Here is a 22,509-nt window from a genome sequence, read left to right on the forward strand (position 1 = left end):
GCCTCGGATTGGCTATCACAGCCATTAGGTGACTGGGCGTTCCGGGTCCCAAACGTTGTTACGAGACCTAGGGCTCTCCACAAAAAACGGGTCTCTATCCTGGGAATGCGATGTGCGCCTCACTCACTCGCACAAAGACAGGAAGGAATATATTTGGCCTCACGGATAGCGACGAGCTTTGGCTGTACTTCTCCTTTAAACCAGTTCCTGTCCGCTCACCGCATATATACTGCGGGCGGCCCAGCTGCACAAAATCAAGTATATGATTGGCTGCCTGTGCAACCTCTGTCTCTGTGAAAACACAGATCTCACTTTTCCTTCAGTGCTTTCACTCCCCAGACAGTTAGAAAGCACTCCCTGAGGGCACACTTAACCCCTTTATCGCCCTGGTGTTAGCCCCTTCCTTGCCATTGTCATTTATACAGTAACAGTGCATTTTTTTTTTTTAGCACTGATCACTGTAATGGTATCATTGGTCCCCAAAAAGTGTCACTTCGTGTCAGATTTGTCCGCCGCAATGTCGCAGTCCTGCTTAAAATCGCCAATTGTCGCCATTACTAGTAAAAACAATAAAAATAAATAAAGAGTCCATAAATGTATCCTATAGTTTGTAAAGCGTTATAACTTTTGCGCAAACCAATCAATATACACTTATTAGTATTTTTTTTTTACCAAAAATATGTAACAGAATACATATCGGCCTAAAACTGATGAAAAAAAATTTGACTTTTGTTTAACTTTTTTTTATCGGATACGTTTTATAGCAGAAAGTAAGACATTTTTTTATTTTTTTTCAAAATTATGGCTCGTTTTTTGTTTATAGTGCAAAAAAATCAAAACCGCAGAAGTGATCAAATACCACCAAAAGAAAGCTCTATTTGTGGGGAAAAAAAGGCATCAATTTTTTTTTGGGTACAGCGTCGCAGGACCGTGCAATTGTCAGTTAAAGCAACTCCGTGCTTTAATACAAAAAAATGGCCTGGTCAGGAAGGGGGGGTAAAACCTTCCGGAGCTGATGCGGAAAGGCTCCTACTAGCCCAGGATCAAGTGCCGATTTGCCCCGGGCCAGTTCTTTGCCAGTCTTTGGGTCCCCGTTCAACCATGCGGACTGTGGGGAATCTGGCTGTGACTTCCTGTGGGCTCACAGCTGGCTCCCGACTGTGCTTCCTGAATTGTCCCACAGCCTCCCAGGACCTGTGGAGGTGTCCCAGGAGGTTGTGGGCTTGGACAGGAGGGGGGTGAGGAAGTGGCAACAGGTACATGTCAAAACTAGGTACCCGCTTCCTGGAAAAAAAAAAATAAAACTATTGTATGTACGTATGTATGTATATATTAGTGATCGACCGATTTCGTTTTTTTTTCTTGCCGATACCGCTATTTTGGCCATTGCATATCGGTATCGGCCGATATTTTCACACATTTAAAAACATTTTTTATTTTTATCATTAGACAGTTACTCATGTGGACGGGACAGGATATTCCCTCCTGCTCCTTGTAATGACAGCCGAGCGGCTTCTCAGCCGCATCGGTTGTCATTACAAGACAGCCGACTGTCGGCTATGGACGGCGGTACCGGGGTGATGCCTCCAGCTGCAGGCATCACTCCGGTACAAGTACTTTCCTGAAATATCGGCAACATCAGTCACCTTGGTGGCCGATTCCGATACACCGGGGAAAGTGCAGATCAGCCCTCGATATATAGGTCGATCACTAATATATATATATATATATATATATATATATATATATATATATATACACAGTATATATATTTACAATGAGGAGAAAAAAAGAGGGGAAAGGAGGATAAGCGGAGCTTCTCTTTTCAGGTGAAGTCCTGTTTAAAGCCTGAGCCTTCCTTTCCAAGTCCTCTTGTAGCTTGACCCAGGTCTTTCACTCTCTCACCTGTCTGCTCCCTATGTAGACGATTATAGGCAATAAATACCTCTCAGTCTACAAATACTGCCTTAATGAAAGAAGGGGAGAACAAGTGCTACCAATATCTAATATAGTGGTGATCAACCAAAGCCATTTATTGCAAATTTGGTAAATCCATTGATGGACGAATAAGTCCTTTATAATACTCCCCTTCACCCACAGATTTCTGAGAAGGAACCAAACTTAAAAAAAAAAAAAAAACACACTGCTCATATTTGGCATGTTACGCAAATCTGATGCTGTGGTGGCTCGGCGGCATCTAGTGCTTGCTGATAATATTTTAATATAACAATATCAGAGCCTTAAAGGAGATCCCAAACCAACTGCAAAATCATCATAGGATTTAAATAACTTATTTTCTTTATCAAGAAGCAGGTTGTGGGATAATTTGTGCATCTTTAAAGTTGAGTGGGAGGTCACATCTGATTCCACAAAATCTGATGGCTCATTACTCTAGTACAGTACCTTGTAAAGATAGCAAAAATATGGATACTTTGACAACTAATCTATCTTTAAGCTCTAACCAGTAAACATATACTATAAAAGTCCTCCAGAGAGTTAAAAGTACATATTAGAGCTGGCTCCTGCACATGTGGCAAATAGTACCTTTTCAGAGGCATCCTGCTTCCGTGTAGAATCTCGGCCCCTCAGGCTCTTTGCGCTTATCCCAGATTCGGATGTTTGCATAATCAGCTGCGTGGCCAAAAATTGCTATGAAATAAAACAAGCCAATATAATGTACAGGAAGGATCACAAATGTACAAGGCTAAAAAGGCAAAAAAAAGTTACCATAGGCTTCAAATGCATTCAACGCCAAACCCAACCTTATGCACCACTAATGAAACAATTGGATTTTTGTCTTACAGTAAAATCCTTTTCTCTTATGTTCATTGTCGGACACAGAATCTTCTTGACCATTGGGTTATGCTGCCCCTACAGGAGTAGGACACCAGACAGGAAAAAGCTTTACCATGCCTATGAGGCAGTCCCAGGGGATATACTACCATTTCCTGCTATAGGCACTCAGTTTTGTTGCAAGCAGTGTGAGAAGAAATATAACCCAACTCAATAGAGGGGTGGGTCCTGTGTCCGTCAATGAACACCAGAGAAAAGGATTTTACGGTAAGACAAAAATCCAATTTTCTTTTTCGTTCATTGACGGACAAAGTTCCACAATTATCTTGACCATTGGGATGTCCCAAAGCAGTGTCATAACATGAGGGGTGGGAAAAAACAGCAGAAATAAATTCCCAAAGGCTAAACCTAGCCAACCAGGTAACACGGAGCTCAGCCAGTAACAAATGGAGCTCACCTGAAACATACACCCTCAAAGAGGACTAGTCCTCTCAAACAGCAGCCAGCAAAACCTTGCAGCCAAAGCAGCATCCGCAGATGCCAGCACATCCACTTTGTAAAATTTTTGTGAAAGTGCCCCACGTGGCAAGAATCTCTTTGCAGAGGTCTTGTGAGGAACTGTGCAAAGGGAACCGCCTCAAAAGGTAGACACCATCAGACCCAGCACCCGTATGCTAGCCCTGAAAGATGACTGACTGCTGGACAACAGGAGTCAAATTCATCTTGCAGATTTTGGAGCTTGTCCCATGGGAGGAATACCCTGGCTGAGGCCGAGTCCAGAGCAGACCCAGATAGTCCCACTAGGTGGACGGAACCAGAGCAAATACCTGGAAATTTAATTTCCAACCGAACTACTGCAGAGTAATCTCCTGGTTGTCCAGCGCAGTTAGAGACTCTGCTTGCAGAAGATCATCCAGGTACTCCAGTACCGCAATCCTCCACTGGTGCAACAATGCCAACACCGGGCCTACAAATTGTGAAGACCCGAGGAGCAAGACCTCTCGATAATGCTCCTCACCCACCGCAAGCGGAGGAAGCGCAGATGACCGACATACAGTATTTCACAAAAGTGAGTACACCCCTCACATTTTTGGAGATATTTGATTATATCTTTTCATGTGACAAAACTGAAGAAATTACACTCTGCTGCAATGTAAAGTAGTGAGTGTACAGCTTGTATAACGGTGTAAAATTTGCTGTCCCCTCAAAATAACTCAATACACAGCCATTGATATTTAAACCACTGGCAACAAAAGTGAGTACACCCCTAAGTGGAAATGTCGAAACTGGGCTCAAAGTGTCAATATTTTGTGTGGTCACCATTATTTTCCAGCACTGCCTTAACCCTCTTGGGCATCGAGCTCACCAGAGCTTCACAGGTTGCCACTTGCGTCTTCTTCCACTCCTCCATGACTGGTGGATGTTAGAGACTCTGCGCACCTCCACCTTCCGTTTGAGGATGCCCCACAGATGCTCAATAGGGTTTAGGTCTGGAGACATTCCTGGCCAGTCCACCACCTTTACCCTCAGCTTCTTTAGCAAGGCAGTGGTCATCTTGGAGGTGTGTTTGGGGACGTTATAATGTTGGAATATTGCCCTGCGGCCCAGTCTTCGTAGGGAGGGTGATCATGCTCGGCTTCAGTATGTCACAGTACATGTTGGCATTCATGGTTCCCTCAATGAACTGTAGCTCCCCAGTGCCGGCAGCACTCATGCAGCCCCAGACCATGACACTCCCACCACCATGCTTGACTGTAGGCAAGACACACTTGTCTGTACTCCTCACCTGGTTGCCGCCACACGCTTGACACCATCTGAACCAAATAAGTTTCTCTTGGTCGGTCTCATCAGACCACAGGACATGGTTCAAAGTAATTCATGTCCTTAGTCTGCTTCATTTCAGCAAACTGTTTGTGGGCTTTCTTGTGCCTCATCTTTCTGGGATACAGCCATGCAGACCAATTTGATGCAGTGTGCGTCATATGGTCTGAGCACTGACAGGCTGACCCCCCCCACCCCTTCAACCTCTGCAGCAATTCTGGCAGCACTCATACGTCTATTTCCCAAAGACAACCTCTGGATATGACGCTGAGCACGTGCCCTCAACTTCCTTGGTCGACCATGGCAAGGCCTGTTCTGAGTGGAATTTGTCCTGTTAAACCACTGTATGGTCTTGGCCACCATGCTGCAGCTCAGTTTCAGGGTCTTGGCCATCTTTATGTAGAGCAACAATTCTTTTTTTCAGATCCTTAGAGAGTTCTTTGCCGTGAGGGGCCATATTTAACTTACAGCGACCAGTATGAGAGAGAGTGATAACATCAAATTTAACACACCTGCTTCCCATTCACACCGGAGACCTTGTAACACTAATGATTCACATGACACCAGGGAGGGAAAATTGCTAATTGGGTCCAATTTGGACATTTTCACTTAGGGGTGTACTCACTTTTGTTGCCAGTGGTTAAGATATTAATGGCTGTGTGTTGAGTTATTTTGAGGGGACAGGAAATTTACACTGCAAAGTAGGTGTTCAAAGGATCATTGACATAAGACGTAAATAAACCAAAAACACTAACAGCGCTATAAAACCAGGGACATCTGTGCACGCGCACAAATCCGTAAAACAGTCTATTCAAAGGTCCACATGGAGACTTCTGTATCTCCCCGAGTTTGTTGTTCAAGGGAAAGGTGTGAGGGACCTGGATTGAAAGCACCACACTTCCACCACCGCCAAGTGCTCCCCCCCTGTAATGGGAACTCACCAGATGACCGGTGTAAGTAAGCCCTTCACAATATCCACCTCTCTCAGGATACACGTCTCCAGAACCGAATCTCTTAGCCTTCTTATCCTAATGGTACTCCGTCCACCCAAGTAAATAAACAGAGTAGGGGCAAACAATAGTGTAATTCCGCAAAGAAAAGTTTTATTAAAACACACATAAAGAGCCCCTCAACATGTCTACTCACAGGAAGCCAAACTTAGTGAAGGCATGTAGTACGCTTAATGACCACCAATTCCAGAACTACCCCTTGCGGTGCTGAGGAAGGTGTCCGGCGTATGAAGTAAGATGTAATGGCGACCGCGCACACACGCTCTGACGCGTTTTGTCGTAAAGACTTTATCAAAGAGCATGTGTGCGTGGCGCGGTCGGCATATATTTATATAAACGCTGGCGCATGCGCCTCCGCGCTGCGCCGGACCGATTATCCAAAGCACATCCTCTGCTGACACTTCCGGTCAGACAATTGAGATCTGACTCCGCCCCTTCCGGCGCGCCAGTCATCGCACTGACGTCCGTCCGGAAGTGCATCATCATCGAGTTCCGGGTCGGCGAGCGCGATGTGTCTCTAGACACATCCGCTCCGGCGTCACGAGGAGGCGACTGTGAATACACAACATCACCTACCCTCGCCGCACTACTTCCGGATCTGGACCAACTCACAGGAAATGACATTTGTTTATGTCCACCGCACTATGCAATCTACGGCCATAGAGACAAAGTACACTGTATACATATGCAAACTACTACATTTTCATGCGGTGTCATTATGTTGCACTAGATGCCTTTACTGTACATTAATCTCATACATTAAAGGGACATATAATATAGTATAAAAACATTGCAATGCAAACTTAATGAGCATCTATATAAAATATATAGTACATAATATATATGTGTAAAGATATAAAATTATAAAACAGGCATCAACAATCTAATAGCTCCCATTGGATATCAAATTATATAAGATATATATACCCCACAGTTTTAAAATATATAGGTGCAGGAATGTAGGCACAAACCCACGGCTCTTAGATATATAATTTAAAGGCCCAAACCGGCCAATATGCCAAGAGACATACCAACATTCTACAACTGCTGACCTATTAGCTTAACATTAACAAAAGGAAATAAAGTGATAGAAGACAACTCAATCCAAAAAAGGGTACTAAAGGGACATCATGATCACACTAGGTCAATAATTTCTAATATAACACTTAATGTCCAAATTTTTGTACAGAGCGCAGGGTGAGTGAATATATGTTCGTTGAAGACCTTGGTTAGATACATATTTGTCACTCTCATTGTATATTAGGAAATTTACACTGTTATACAAGCTGTACACTCACTATTTTACATTGTAGCAAAGTGTCATTTCTTCAGTGTTGTCACATGAAAAGATAAAATATTTATAAAAATGTGAGGGGTGTACTCACTTTTGTGAGATACTGTATATCGGAATATGAAGGTAAGCGTCCTTGATATCGGTGGAGGCCAGAAGATCCCACTGATGTAGGGATGCCCCTATCGTATGAATGGACTCCATTCAGAACATCTGTACCCGCACAAGCGGTTCAGAGCTTTGAGGTTCAATATTGGACCTCGCTTTCCTTCCTGGGACCTGTAAGCATGTTTGAATGAGACCGGAATAATTACCCCTTGTAGTAGCAAGTATTGCATTGCCCCGAAGAAACCTCGCAGGCGGTCTGGGGATAAACCCAGGTAGGAAGGAAAGAACCTTTCTGGAGGATAATCCCGAAACTTGATCTTGTAGCCTGACCGAATCAGCTCGTGGACCCACTTGTCTTGAATCAGGGAGGTCCACAGGTCCAGAAGAACTCGCTCTCGGCTTACCAGACCATGTCCTATTGGAACCTCCTCCCTTCTTGAAATCGTGCTTAACGATATCATCCAGGGAGGATCCTAACAGGTGACTCCCCACAATTGAAAGATCAAATAAGGCCTTCTTGGAAGTCTGGTCCGCAGACCAGCATTTCAGCCATATCCTGTGCCGAAGGACCACTGCTGTCACGGACAGCCTCGAGACTAAGGGAGCCGCATCCAGAGAGACATCACAGACAAACTGCAACCCCTGGACCAACTGTTTTGCCAGCTCCGCAAAGGCAGGGAGAAGGTTTTCCCACCACCAGATCCTGGCGCAAAAGCTTTGCCTACTCCATTAAAGTCTGGGACACCAATGCTACGGTGAACACCGCCCTGAGGACCGAACCGGCCACAGTAAACATGTGGCAGACCAAAGTCTCTGAGACTCCTCCGGGGAAAACCGGAGACTCCTCCACTGGAATTAGGGTGGATTTATACAGCCAGGACACCTGAGAGTCCACCACAGGTGTAACTGCCAAAATAATCAAGAGACTCCTCAAGGGATACTGTCAATCGAAACACTTGGGCACCGCCATATAGCGTTTAGGACAACTCCACTGACTCGCGACAATTTTGTCACAGTAGGTGGGAAGCAGCAGCTGCATCCCCCATGTTTAAAATTTCCTGCACCAATACAATCAGTGCATGCACCAGCGCCTTTTCATGCACATATGCAGTAATAGGAGGAGTCATCCTCACTATCAGGGCACTCTAAGTGCAAAGACGCAGACACAGTGGGGTCGCTATATACTAAGCTCACCCTGAAAACATAACAAGCAGGGGAGGACGCAGACCTCAGTCCCGCAAGGCGACGCCGGCCAAAGGTCCACAAAAGAACCACCTATTAGACCCAACAAAAAAGCAAGAGGGTCGCTCTCCATAGAGGACATATTCAGACATAGCCACCTTGGGGGGGGGGGGTTTGCGGTCGCCGTGACGCAGACTTGCAGGCAGAGTACCCTCGCCCACACAATAATGGCTGCTACACTGTCACTAGAAATTTAGAGCCATCCGATTCAAGGGACGCGCCAGGCTGACCATACCATATTTCAGTGGAGGCCCAGCCGCATTTGCCTGGATTTACAGTCTGGCAGATGTCCAGGGAGAGAGTTGGGGGCTTCAGCTAAACTTACTGTGGCCCCCAACAGTGGCGCCCAAAGCGGATGCCCGTTAGCCAAAAGGACTCCGGGTCTACCTAGCACGGAGCGGAGATCGGGTCATGCTCGCTGGCCGGATTGGGGAGATAAGGATCTAGAATATCCAGTGCATTGCCCAGTCCGGCAGTTGATTTTAGTTCTCACAGGAACAGAAAGTAATAAAAGAGGAAAATTTTTTTTGTTTAAATAAGAAAAAAATTCTAGGACCGGAGATACCAGCAATGAAATAGGTCCTTACTCCTGACTAGGAGGAAAAAACTGATTGCCTATAGCAGGAAGTGGGAGTATATCCCTGGAGACTGCCCCATAGGCATGGTAAAGCTGTTTCCTGCCTAGTGTCCTACTTCTGTAGGGGGCGCATAACCCAATGGTCAAGAAGATTCTGGAGCGGTGTCCATCAATGAACGAAAAGGGAAAAAAGTAATTTTCCACAACTTGACAAGTACATTAGAATTAAACTATGCAAAGAACGAAGATTTAAAAGGCATTTTTTAATAACCATAGCCATACCTGAATCTGTTCCAAGACATCCCTCTGCATCTCCACAGCCATATGATAGACGTCATGATCAGAGCTATTATACATCACAGCATTCTGGAACATAAGCATGATGTCTCTCTGAAACTCAGCTGTGGTTCGAATTATACCAGTCTCAATATTTTTCTTTATCGTAGAAAGGTCCATAGGCCTTATAGGATACAGAAAATAAAATTATTATTTTGCATTTATCAGGTCTACTGTAGAGAACGTACAATATGGAGCAAAAAAAAAAAAAAAAACACAGACAATAAGCATTTCCTGTGCAGGGGGGTACAAGTCTACAAGGAAAGAAGAAATACTATTCTGATTTTCCTTTGTGTCGATCCCTTTAGGAGCATTTCCTCTACTCAGAGTTCTCCTATAACCTTAGTGAATGCCAAATATCATGTTTCATTTATAGTCTTTTCATACATCTAAGCCAAAATGTTACTGAAGTAGGAAGGCTTCAATGATTAAGCCCTGTGACAAAGCATCAGAATGAAGGGAGTCTGGTGGGAAATACCAGATGCTCGCCACAATAAAGTTTTAATTAACGATTATATAAGCAGTAGTGTGGCCTGTGTTTGTATTGTTTGAGCAAATTATGCAGGGGCTTATATATAATCCTGTATAATAATAATAACCATAATAATATTAGGATCAAAAGATAATTTATAAATGCAGGAAGCCTTCTTCTGTATATCCTTTGTGCCCCAGCTATGTAGTAATTGGATTTTTGTCTTATTGTAAAATCCTTTTCTCTGAAGTTCATAGACGGACGCAGTCTCTGTCCTTCATAACAGTAGGTTACACTGACCCCTACAGGAGTAGGACACTAGGCAGAAAAAAAGTTCTGACTACGCCTATGGGCATCCCCAGGAGGTATACTCCTTATCTCTGCTATAGGATGTCAGTTTTGTAACAAAGCAATGTCAGAGAAAACAATATCAACCCAACCTAAAATAGAGGGGCGGGTACTGCGTCTGTTAAAAAACTTCAGAGAAAAGGATTTTACAGTAAGACAAAAATCCAAATTTTCTCTATCGTTCATTGACGAACGCAGTCTCTGTTCTTCTTAACAGTAGGGATGTCCCAAAGCAGTTCCATAAAACATGAGGGGTGGGAACAGCAGAAAATAATTCCCCAAGGCTGAACCATAGCCAACCAGGCAACATAGGACTCATCAGAACAACAAGATGTGAAACACCTGAAAAAAACATTAAACACTCTCAAGGGAGACTAAAACACCCTCAAAACGGCAGCCTCCAAACCTTTGCGGCCAAAAGGAGGCATCTGCAGATGCCAGCACATCCACCTTATAAAACTTTGTGAAGGTATGAACAGACGACCAGGTAGCCGCCTTGCAAACCTGAGCCACAGATGCCTGATGGCAAAAGGCCCAGGAAGCGCTAAGCGCCCGAATAGAATGCGCCTTAACAGGGAAAGGAAGAACCTAACCCTTAATTGAATAAGCCTGCACAACCATCTGTCTGATCCATCTGGAAATAGTCACAGCAGACGCAGGCAGCACTTTCTTTGGTCCATCCGTGAGTACAAAGAGTGAATCTGACTTTCGAAAACACCCTGATTGCCCGAACCACATCCAAAGTATGCAGTGCAAATTCCTTAGGATGTTTAGGCTTAGGACACAAGGAGGGTAGCACAATGTCCTCATTTAAGTGGAAACTGCCTTCGGAAGGAAGGACAGATTCGGACGAAGCACCACTTTATCCCTGTGAACCACCAGATAGGGAGAATGACAGGACAACACCGCCAGTTCCGACACCCTGCGCGCAGAAGTAATAGCCACCCAGAAGGCCACCTTCTGGGTGGCTATTACTTCTGCCCGCATAAGGTAAGCAGGGGAATCTCCCAAATATTTTCAAAGGGAGGTTTCTGGAGAACCGACAGCACCAAATTAAGGTCCCAAGGTGGTAACGGAGGTCGCACCGGCGATGCCAAGTGTCGTACCCCCTGGATAAAGTTACGCACCAGGGAATGGGTGGCTAATGGCCTTTGGAAGAAAATTGGCAAGGCCAAAACCTGACCCTTGATAGTACTCAAGGCCAACTTTTGATCAACTCCCCGTTGAAGGAAAGCCAAGATCCAAGCCACTGAGTAAGAGTGGGGGGGAACCCCAAGAGACTCACACCACGCAATATACGACTTTTACGAACTATGGTGGATCTTTCTAGAAGTCGCTTTCCTTGCTTTAAGCAGAGTGGGAATCGCTGAAGCAGACAATCACCAGTCCTTCAGCACCTGGCTTTCAACAGCCAAGTCGTCAAAGCCAGCAACTGTAAAGCAGGATGGAAGATTGGCCCCTGAGACAGTAGATCCTCCCTGAGAGGAAGTCTCCAAGGAAAGTCTGTGACTAGCCTGACCAGGTCAGCGTACCAAGCTCGGCGCGGCCAGTCCGGAGCCACAAGGATGACCAGAATCCCTTCCGCCTGCAGAAGAAGTTTTGGCAGCAACTTGAGAGGGGGAAAGGCATACATCAGCTGATACGGACCCCACGGAGCCACCAGCGCGTCCGTGGCATCTGCCAGAGGGTCCCGAGTGCGGGCCACAAACCTGTGCACTTTCCTGTTGATCTGAGAAGCCAACAGATCTGCTTCTGGAGTGCCCCAAAGGAGGCACAACTGCTGGAAAACCTCTAGATGGAGAGAACATTCCCCTTGATCCAAGGTTTGCCGACTGAGGTAATCCACCTGCTAATTTTCCACTCCTGGAATGTGAATGGCGGAGAGAGCTGGAAGAAAGCATTCCGCCCACCAAAGGATGCCTGCCACCTCCAAGGACGCAAGGACACTTCTGGTGCTCCCTTGGTGATTGATATAAGCCACGGCCATGGCATTGTCCGATTGAACGCGCACTGGACAGCCCTGAAGGTACTCTGTGCAGTGGACTAGGCAAAGCCTGATCGCTCTCAGCTCCAGAACATTGATCGGTAACCTGGATTTTTCCAGGGACCAGACCCCTTGAGCAGAAAGCTTGCCGAGAACACCTCCCCACCCAAGCAGACTGGAATCCATGGTGACAACTGTCCAAAATAGGGAAAGGAAGGATTTTTCTTGTTTGAGTGTCGGGGGCCAGAAGCCACCATATCAGGGACCCCCTGGTCACCTGGCTCAACTGGATCTGGTTATCCAGAGAATTTGGATCTTTGTTCCATTTGAGAAGGATTTCCTTCTGGAGGATTCTCGTGTGGAATTGAGCGAAAGAGACCGCCTCCAAGGAAGACACCATCAGTCCCAGAACTCTCATACAAGTCCAAGGGGACAACCATTTGCTGGACAGCAATAGCTGAATTGCAGCCTGGAGTTTTTGATGTCTGTCCGGAGGAAGAAACACCCTGGCTGAGGACGAGTCCAAAGTCATACCCAGATAATCCAGTCTCATGGAAGGACCAGGGACGAATTCTGAAGGTTCAGAATCCACCCGAACTCCTCCAGAGTTCTTACGGTGACCTCGAAGTATGTTACCAGCGTCATGGGAGATTCTGCACAGAGAAGCAGATCGTCCTGGTAACCCAGGACCAATATCCCCCACTGGCGTAACAACACCAGGACTGGTGCCAACACCTTTTTGAAGACCCGAGGGGCAGAGACGAGACCAAAAGGTAACGCCAAAAAATTGATAGTGATCCTCTCCCACAGCAAAACGCAGAAACCGTTGATGTCCTGCACATATTGGGACGTGAAGGTAGGCATCTTTGAGGTCTATGGAGGCCAGGAAGTCCCCCTGATGTAGGGAAGCCACCACCATGCAAATGGATTCCATCTTGAATTTTTGAACTCGCACAAAGCAATTCAATGCCTTTAGGCCTTCCTTCCTGGGGACCGTAAACAGGTTTGAGTTAAAAACGTTCCGAAGACTGAACCATTACTCCTTGTTGTAACAGGTCCTGGAGCGCCCCAAGAGAGCCTGTAAGCAATCTGGGGACAGTCTCACGCACAGATACAACACCAGTGCGTCCACCAGCGCCTTTTCTTGCGCGGTGGCGGAGGGAGAAGTGTCATCCTCGCTGTCAGAGAAGACAGGGAGGAGGTAGTAGACCAGGCAGGGAGACCCACATCTGCAGTGGCTGAATCAGAATCTGACATCAGATGAGGCAGGGGTAGGCGGGGGGCATTTTCTGGCACTTCGCCCTTTAAAGGCCACCTCCACCCAGGACACAAAGGATTCCAGGACTGCTGACAGTGCATCTATGGATGGCTGGGATCTGGAGGGCCCTGCTGCCTCTGAGAGAGGGTCAGGTGGGGAAACGTGTTCTACAGAGTCCATGCCGCAGCAGAGGAACCCCGCAGAAAAATAAAAAAAAAACTATTTTTTTTTTTTTAACGTCCCACCGCCCTATAGCGCCCCCAAAAGGTCAGGCACAAAGCACTGAAGACCCCCAGCAAAGAATGAGAGACCCCCCCAGACTCCCACCCGCATCAGAGATACACCAGGAAGGACCAGGATGTCTGTACAGCACGTGTCTGCAGCGATCTGTGATTAGAAGGAAACCCGAGTGTCAGTACTAGAGAAAAAGGAGGGGCCGCCGGTCTACACAAACATGGCCGTCGATTTTTTTTAGCACATGGGATACATGAAAATGGTGACCCCGCCCCGCCTGCGGAGCTTCTGGGGGCCCTTTCGCCTCCTGGATGAGATCGACAGGATGGGGGGGGGCCCTGGTAGTAACAGGTGAGTCCCCCCCCCCCCCCCCGCACGATCGATCGTCCATTCGCCGCCGGCGCACCCCCCTGCCCCCACCGTCGACATGACGCCCCGTCCCAACCCCCGTGGTAGTTCAGGCGTCCCATAGCCCCAGTAAGTGAGGGGAGGAGGCGGGACAGGCGAGGGGGAAGAGGCGGGACAGGCGAGGGGGGAGGAGGGGGGGACAGGCGAGGGGGGAGGAGGGGGGGACAGGCGAGGGGGGAGGAGGGGGGGGACAGGCGAGGGGGGAGGAGGGGGGGGACAGGCGAGGGGGAGGAGGGGGGGGGACAGGCGAGGGGGAGGAGGGGGGGGGACAGGCGAGGGGGAGGAGGGGGGGGGACAGGCGAGGGGGGGGGGGGGAGAGACGGACAGGCGAGGGGGAGGAGGAGGGGGGGAGACGGACAGGCGAGGGGGAGGAGGAGGGGGGGGAGGAGGAGCGAGGGGGGACAGGCGAGGGGTCTGGAACAGGCGAGGGGGAGGAGGGGGGGAACAGGTGAGGGGGGGGACAGGCGAGGGGGGACAGGCGAGGGGGAGGAGGGGGGGACAGGCGAGGGGGAGGAGGGGGGGACAGGCGAGGAGGGGGGAACGGACAGGCGAGGAGGGGGGGGACGGACAGGCGAGGGGGGGGGGGGGCGGACAGGCGAGGGGGGGGGACGGACAGGCGAGGGGGGGGACGGACAGGCGAGGGGGGGGACAGACAGGCGAGGGGGAACAGGTGAGGGGGGGGGGGACAGGCGAGGGGTGGAGGGGTGAGGGGAGGAGGGGGGGGACAGGTGAGGGGAGGAGGGGGGGGGGACAGGCGAGGGGAGAAGGGGGGGACAGGCGAGGGGAGAAGGGGGGGACAGGCGAGGGGAGAAGGGGGGGACAGGCGAGGGGAGAAGGGGGGGACAGGCGAGGGGAGAAGGGGGGGACAGGCGAGGGGAGAAGGGGGGGACAGGCGAGGGGAGAAGGGGGGGACAGGCGAGGGGAGGAGTGCGTGACAGGACAGAGGGGAACCTGGGGGTCCGACCATCCTAAGGAGGGGCCCGCGTCTACCCCAAAAACCCGCCAGGGGAGAGGGGGGAATTTACTCACCATACCTGAACAGGCGGGCACCATCTCCTTACAGAACCCCTCTCCTCCCAAGTGGAGGGGAGGGGGGGGCTGTCGGCCAATAGGAACACTGCGGCTCGGGCCTAGACCCGGTCGTAAGTTTAGCTCGCAGGGCCAGTCCTCGTCCGGTGGGACTATGTCGCGGCGGGGCTAGGGTCTGTGCACGCGTGCTCGCTGGCTGGCTGGGGTGACCACTGGATCTATATAACCAGCCCATCGCCTAGATCTGGCTTAGTTGCTTTTAGATCTCACAGGAAAAAAATCCAGACAAAAAACCTAACTAGAAAGAAAAAAAAAAAAACTTTTGCCAGGACCAGAGATCCCAGCAAAGAACTAGGTCCTTACTCCTGACTAGGCAGAATAAAACTACATCCTATACCTCCTGGGACTGCCCATAGACGTAGTCAGAACTTTTTTCTGCCTAGTGTCCTACTCCTGTAGGAGGCAGTACAACCTCCTATTAGGAACAGAGACTGCGTCCGTCACTGAACGATAGAGAAAATACATTTTAAGATTCTGAGTTATAACCTCGTTCACACCTGAGCGATTTTATGCTTGAAGCTCTAAAAAAGCTCAACAAGTCAAATCCCATTCATTTCAAATGGCCCATGTTAACATATGAGCGTTCTGCTGTCTGAAGAAAACCGTCACTCAAAAAAAAGTACATGGGTTTTTTTTGGCAGATAAATGTTTTTGGCCCTATAGACTTCAATAGAAAGGCCTGACTTGAGTGTTTTACGAGCATTTTGTAGCTCATTTTATGCCCCAACACCAGCTCTCCACCTCAAATTTTCTCTCCCTCTCATACCCCAAATTCTTTCTTTTGGCTAAACAAAAATGCCTGAAGCAGTAAAAACGCTTGTAAAAAAACACTCAAAAAATGACAGTAAATTGCTACGCTCAGGTGTGAATGGAACCTAAAAGGAAACATAAAATAGCTACAGCAAGTCTTTTTTTTTTTTTTTTTTTCTGGTTGCAAATCTTGTCTCATCAATGCAAAGAAATAACAGGTAAATGATATTAAAAACACATTGAAAATTTCACAGAGCCTTCACCCACCGCTTATCAACCCTAGCAGTGTATGAGTAACAATCTCCCATACACCGAATTAGAATGGCATTTTAAGACAAGGGTAAAGAACAAAAGCCATATTGATTACTGTAGTCAAATAAAGACCTGAGATTACCGTTGTACGATGCTGTGATAGCCAGGAGCAATGTCATCTGTTACAGGCTGCAGGAAGACATTGGCATACCTAGAAATGAACAAATATATAATATTAATAAAAAAATAAATAAAAATCAAAGCCATTACACTTTACATAGGTTTAATGGAAGAACATTTTTCAAAGGTGTTCTTATGCTTAACATCACCAATCTAAAAGCAGCCTCTCATATCTTTAAACTGCTCAGATAGGTACAGTAGGCCAACGTACCCAATCTCATTAATCCAGAATCAGTGATAAAATAAATATATACTCTAAAATGAAATTAAACTATATTGCTTATGTTCACCTCAGCTCTTATTACTCTTAGTGTAATAGTTTTCTGAAATACCTAAGTGAGAATCTGCCTCAGGTCAAACTCCAGAGAACAGCAAAAAAAAAAAAAAAATCATTTAGGGCTCTTTCACACGGTCCGCCTCCGTAGGCGGATCCGTGTTGCTCAGCGCGGATCGATCCGCGATCCCCGCTGAGCCGGGCGGATGAAAGCTCCGTCTCCGCTCGCAGAGCGGAGAGGGAGGTGTCTCAGCACCCGCTGCCCTCTATGGGGGGATCGGATGAGAGCGGAACGCTTGTCCGCTCTCATCAGATCCGCTCCGCTCCGATTACTGAACGGATGGAAAAAATAGGGTTTCCATCCGTCCAGATTTCAGCACAGGATCGGATGCGGATGGCAGCGGGTGTTAGCGGAGGTGTCTCCGCTGACACCCGCTGCCCCATAGAGCTGCATGGAGGATCCGATCAGATCCGCCTAAAAAACTGACAGGCGGATCTGATCTGACCGCCCGTGTGAAAGAGCCCTTAAGTAGAACTCTAGCCAAAAAAGGATAAAAAATTACCCTCCATTAAAAGATAAAACAGCAAAACCGTTTTATGAGTCAAAATAATCTCAATCCGAAGATTTCCATTGCAATATTTTTTCTGCCAAGCATCATTCAACTCAATTCCTCTGAGCCCAGGACATCTTGGACCTGCCCCAGCATTAACTAGAAAACGAAAGGAGAAGCAGCACAATGATCAGCTTATCTTTCTGTCACCTAGCTTTCTACTCCTTTCAGCATGCTTCTTGTCAGATGCTTGAACTGACTGACTCCTTGTGCTTCCTTTTCCTTGCACACTCCAGCCCTGATATACACGGACTGCAATTGGCTGGTACCAGGTCAAATTCAGGTACTAACACTACTTGAATTTAAAACATATTTCATTACATATGCTAGGATTGGTAGCTCCTGTCTAAATTGGCCCTAGTATGTATGTATGCATTTATGCATGCAAGATAAGACCCTAAGCCTAGTACACACGATGAGATTATTGGACAAATGATCGTCTGTTTTTTCGTATGCTAGTCTCCATGCCGAAAACCAATAGGTTACTACAAGTAAAAAAATTCTGGTATGACAGAATAAAAATTCAAAAGTGATATAATGCATTCTTATTGTATTTTAGGACGAAAACTGTACTGATTAAACAAAAATCGTACGTGTTTGTCGCTTCAGAAAATTTCAGACGAAAGCTGTGTACTTACAATCAGATTATCGTACAATCGCTTTGAAAGCTGTATTTTTTGTATGATATTCTGATCGTGTGTACTGGCCTTTAGACTGTAAGCATCTTGAGAGAAGGGACTGCTGTGAATGTACAATATGTAGTGCTGTGTAAATTATCGGCGCTATATAAATGACTAAACGTGACAACTTGTTAGTCAAATTTTCATGTCAAGGCAAATATACACTTACAATTTTCCTGCTCAAGAAAGAGATACTGCACATTCATTTTTTTTAAACCTGGTAAATACTGACCTGTGATTAGCTGCTGCTCGCCACACCAACATTATAGCTTTTTTCCAAATCTTCTGAGCTTGAATAGCCTCTTGATCTTCACTACAGACCGAACTGGAAACACAGAAAAATGAGAAATTGATAATGCACATAATCTGCTAAAATATCTTAATTTTAAAAGAAACTACACCTAACATGCTTTTGAGCGGAGAAGAGTTAGGCCCCTTTCACACAGGCGGACCGTTCAGATCCGCCTGTCAGTTTTTTTGGCGGATCTGAACGGTCACCCCATGCATGTCTATGGGGCATTGGATGTCAGCGGAGACATGTCTGCTGACATCCGATCCGTCAAATCAGGACGGATAGAAACCCTATTTTCCATCCGTTCAGCGGATCGGATCAGATGAGAACAGACAGACAGTCCGTTCCAATCCGATTCCCCCATAGAGATGCAGGGGGACCTGACAGCTGTGTCTCCGCACACAGCGCAGAGACACAGCTGTCATCGGCGGATCGATCCCCCGCTGAGAAACGGAGTCCGTCCGATGGACCGGACTGTGTGAAAGAGCCCTTAGAACCATTTGTTACAGTTAGGGTTTTGTCCCCGGGAGATTGTCCCTCATTTGACAGGAAGCAATGAAAAATCATCCAAATAGGGACCCCAAGTGCCATAAAAACCCAGAGGTTCGAACTATATACACTCTGCTAAATAAAGTGTTATTGCTGTGTATGCTTCTGCCGGACAAAATTCTGCTTATGTCCTGTTAGGATGACAAAACATGTAGTGAGGGGAAAACTCAACAGGAACATCGACAATAAAAGCTAAAACAGGCTCTAACCCATCACCCACTGGTTTCAAACCCCTAAAAATTTTCTGGCTGTAGTTCCACTTTAACTGCCAATTTACATAATCTAGTCTGAAAACGTTACTTACAACTGAGAAGATGCTGGACTGCTGGGAATAGAATCAGCAAGAGTGTGGGACTGAAGCTGGGCATTATGAATACTAAAACCATCATCACTCTCACTGATTGGTGGCTCATTGTCCACCTCAGACAAGTACTCTTCTCCAGCCTCTTCTTCCTTGGGCTCCTCTGGACTGCCAACTTCACTTGTGACATCTTCCTCCTCCTCTTCCTCGTCTGCTTGTGAGTCCTTCAGAGATAACAGTACTTGTGTTAATACACTCCAACTTAAACCCTAAAAAGAAATACTGAGCAAACTGTAGTAGAGCATCACGATACCTTGTTGTTACTGCTGGGTGTAGGTTCTGATTTCACTGGTTCTGAAACAGGAACAGGAAATAAATAGCATGCACTATTAATCACACACTCTACTCTAAATTACATTTTACAACATACCACTTAGTAATGGATTATCTTCAGATCCTGTTCCTTTATCCTCTTCACTAGGAAATGCTTCATTATGTGAAGTTTCACACTGTGGTGTCTAAACACAACACAAACGAGCAACAATTAGTATCAAGAACAACCACTACACACACTAACTGGGATTCTGTAAAATCCAACAATGTATCTGTAAAAGGGTAAAAAAAAAAAAAAAAAAAATACCTATATATGTGAATAAAGACATCATAATCTAGCATCATTTCTGACCAAACTACCACTGCTAACTTATGTAATCCTGTAGAAAAATACTGCCACTTGTTGCTTTTAGACATCCTTTAGCAAAAACTGCAGTTAACACACAACAGATGGCTCAGTAAGGCCCCTTTCACATGGGCTTTCCGATCAGGTCTGCCTGTTAGTTTTTTCATGCAGACCTGATCGGACCCTCCATGCACCCCTGTGGAGCAGCGGATTTCAGCAGTGACATCTCCGCTGACACCCGCTGCTATCCGATCCGATCCTGTCAGTGAAACCCTATTTTCCATCCGTCTGGAGGATCAGATAGGATTAAATGAAAACGGACAGGGGGGCAGTTTTCATCCGATCTCCCATAGAAGAGAGTGGGGCTCTGACAGGTCCATCTCAGCACAGTGAGTGGAGACGGACCTGTCACCCGCCTGCTCAGCGGGGATCGATCCCTGCTGAGCAGGGCGGAAAGCCCGTGTGAAAGGACCCTAACATGACATTAACAGTGTCAAATACTGTATCTCTGACCAAGACTGGGTACAGTTGCATATGTATTTCTGAGATTTGTATCTTACAGGATAGGTACATCTTTTAGAACATGTTACACTCATATTTAGTGTGTAACATGTTCCAGTACTTCCACCTGATCGCGGGTGCAAGGCATTGCAGGCTCCTGTGGGGAAAAAAATTAATGCAAAAATATCTGCATTTGTTATTTTTTCTTAAAGTGTATGGTACTCCAACATTTTATAATTCTAATATGCATCTTTTGTACCCTGTACTAAAAAGTATCCCATTCTTTTGTGTAAAAAACATAATAATCATTCTTTCCTTTTTTCAAACTGACTATGCTAGCCATAGAAGCACATCCATTCCCATCGTGGTCAGTTTTCTGACTGCGTTGGGAGCACAGCCTGCCTGTCCTCTGACGGCCAAGACTTGTGCTGACACACCACCCTGCACAGCATTTCACTGGGAAGATCAGTGTATTGCATTTCTTTGCCTCCTGACATACCACCTGCAGTCTCCGTTGCCATGTCTTATGAAGCGGAGATCAGAAGTTGTGTAATCACTTAAAAAAAAAAAAAAAAAAAAAAAAAGGAGGGTCTCTCACATTTTGCCTTGCATGTCTATATTAAACTGAATGGGTTGCTTGACGAGGTGAAGATTCTACTTTAAAGGTGAACTTAGCCTTTACATTTACTAGTTTCTCTATTTGGAAAAATACCTCAGTTTTAACCTGGTGATCTACTTCTTCTTCTTTAATGGTCTCATTTGAAGTGGTCCCTCTCATCTCATCTTCAGGCTGTTCAAGCTGAAAGGTAGCACGAGGAGTCATTGAGGTCACCTCTGACTGGGCAGGCTGTACGTCAGACTCAGGTGGTTCTGATTTTATTTCGGGAGTCATTTCCATGATATTCATTAATGTATCTGGCTGGACACAGGTTGGATCTTTGGGCCTTGAGATAAGAGACTGCGCAATGCTGTCCGATTTTGCTGAATGATCTTGGACAGGCTGATCCCAGGGCCCAGAAAGCGTTTGTGGGTCATCATTCTCTTCACAAAATGAGAGGGCTGCCTCAACTGCAGCTACATCTAGAACCTCAGGATGGTCATCCACCTGTTACAGATATAAAACAAGTAGAGTTTTATTTTATCACAGCAATTTGTTACAATTTTTGTGAAACACTTTACCAGTACAGTCTAAAATACTTCTTAAAAAACATAAGTGAAACATGCAGAAATAATACCGGAGGACTGAATGAAAGGAATCGAACAGATTAATCCTTCCATTCTAACAGTGCAGATGGGTTTTCACCCTGCTGACTGATTAACCTAATACCTGCATCTGATTGGATGCAGGTGCCGTTTGTCCAACAATGTTATGACAGACTATTTTTTATTTTTTTTATTTTAGGAAATGATAGACTCCTTTGACAAAAGTTGAATGAACAATCGAAATGTCGGACAAATCGGTGCTGGAAGAGCCATACACTGCTCACATTTCAGCTGAGCTAGAAGTGAATGACAGGCTTTAGATTAAAGTTGGCTATAGGTAAACCCTCCCCACTGGGATATTGTACTCGCCCCGCTGTCAGAATACACTGATCAGGGGCAGCATATGGCTGATTGTGGAAAAAAAAAAAAAAAATTTCACCAAGCCAATTCAACAGGTCGATCTAAAATGATCAACTACTTCTAATGAGCAGGTATGACCACACATGGATCGAAATCCAGCCAGTCCCTGCTAAGCCATCTAAATTTCAATCCATCTAGGGCCAACTTTAATCATCTGATAAGAAATGACTCTCTGCTTTAATGACCCATAAGCCTAAACACTGAATGTAACTTTGAAATCATGTTACTTAATTTGAAGTAGCATGATATCAAAGCTGGTCAGTGTGATTTCAGGTGCGACTTGCCTGATATCTGTGTGACTTCATGCACAGATGTCTATGCACGCCGCACCTAAAATCGCAAAAAACAGTGCAGGAACTTTTTTTTTTCAAATCGGCGAGGCTATGCAAAGTTGGAGTCACTCCAATTTGAACAGTTCCATTGCCGACAATAGGGTGCGAATTGTCATGCGATTTGGAACTGTCAAATCACATGACAAGTAGCACCAGTGTGAACAGGGGCTTAAGTAAACACGTTTTTTTTCAATGCAGTTGAGAGTGATACTGCCTCAAATGTGGAAAGAGACAAGAGCTTCAACTGTTGGCTGAATAAAATTCAACCAGCATAACTTCAGCCAAGACTATAAAACCAGCTTTTAACTGGACCTTGAAAAATTTTAAGTATACTGATAAGGTCATCCTATTCCACTCCAATCCCTATATTCAATGCCTTAACACATGCATGACTGCAGAACTTGATTCTTCGGGCTCCCAAATCAATGATCCCCTTTTTCCAAGAGGTTAACCAAGCATCACTGTGATTCTGTCATTTAATTTTATTTGACCTCAGCCAAACTGCTAAATAACC

At 46.2% G+C, this 22,509-nt stretch overlaps 1 protein-coding gene across 3 annotated transcripts in view; it reads right to left on the minus strand.

Annotated features, from left to right (window-relative positions):
* BRD8 (bromodomain containing 8) overlaps positions 1–22,509 on the minus strand; it is a 52,314-nt gene that overhangs the window by 6,173 nt on the left and 23,632 nt on the right. For all 3 annotated transcript variants that reach the window (XM_082255191.1, XM_082255190.1, XM_082255189.1), the window contains 8 exons: positions 20,753–21,145; positions 19,291–19,378; positions 19,174–19,214; positions 18,864–19,084; positions 17,951–18,043; positions 16,116–16,184; positions 9,125–9,302; positions 2,545–2,649 (listed from right to left, as the gene is read on the minus strand). In XM_082255191.1, the coding sequence (XP_082111317.1) occupies positions 2,545–2,649; positions 9,125–9,302; positions 16,116–16,184; positions 17,951–18,043; positions 18,864–19,084; positions 19,174–19,214; positions 19,291–19,378; positions 20,753–21,145 (1,188 nt within the window). The remainder of the gene's footprint in view (positions 1–2,544; positions 2,650–9,124; positions 9,303–16,115; positions 16,185–17,950; positions 18,044–18,863; positions 19,085–19,173; positions 19,215–19,290; positions 19,379–20,752; positions 21,146–22,509) is intronic.

This window comes from Pelophylax lessonae (assembly GCF_965119305.1).
Source record: "Pelophylax lessonae genome assembly, chromosome: 4".
Classification (NCBI taxonomy): domain Eukaryota; kingdom Metazoa; phylum Chordata; class Amphibia; order Anura; family Ranidae; genus Pelophylax; species Pelophylax lessonae.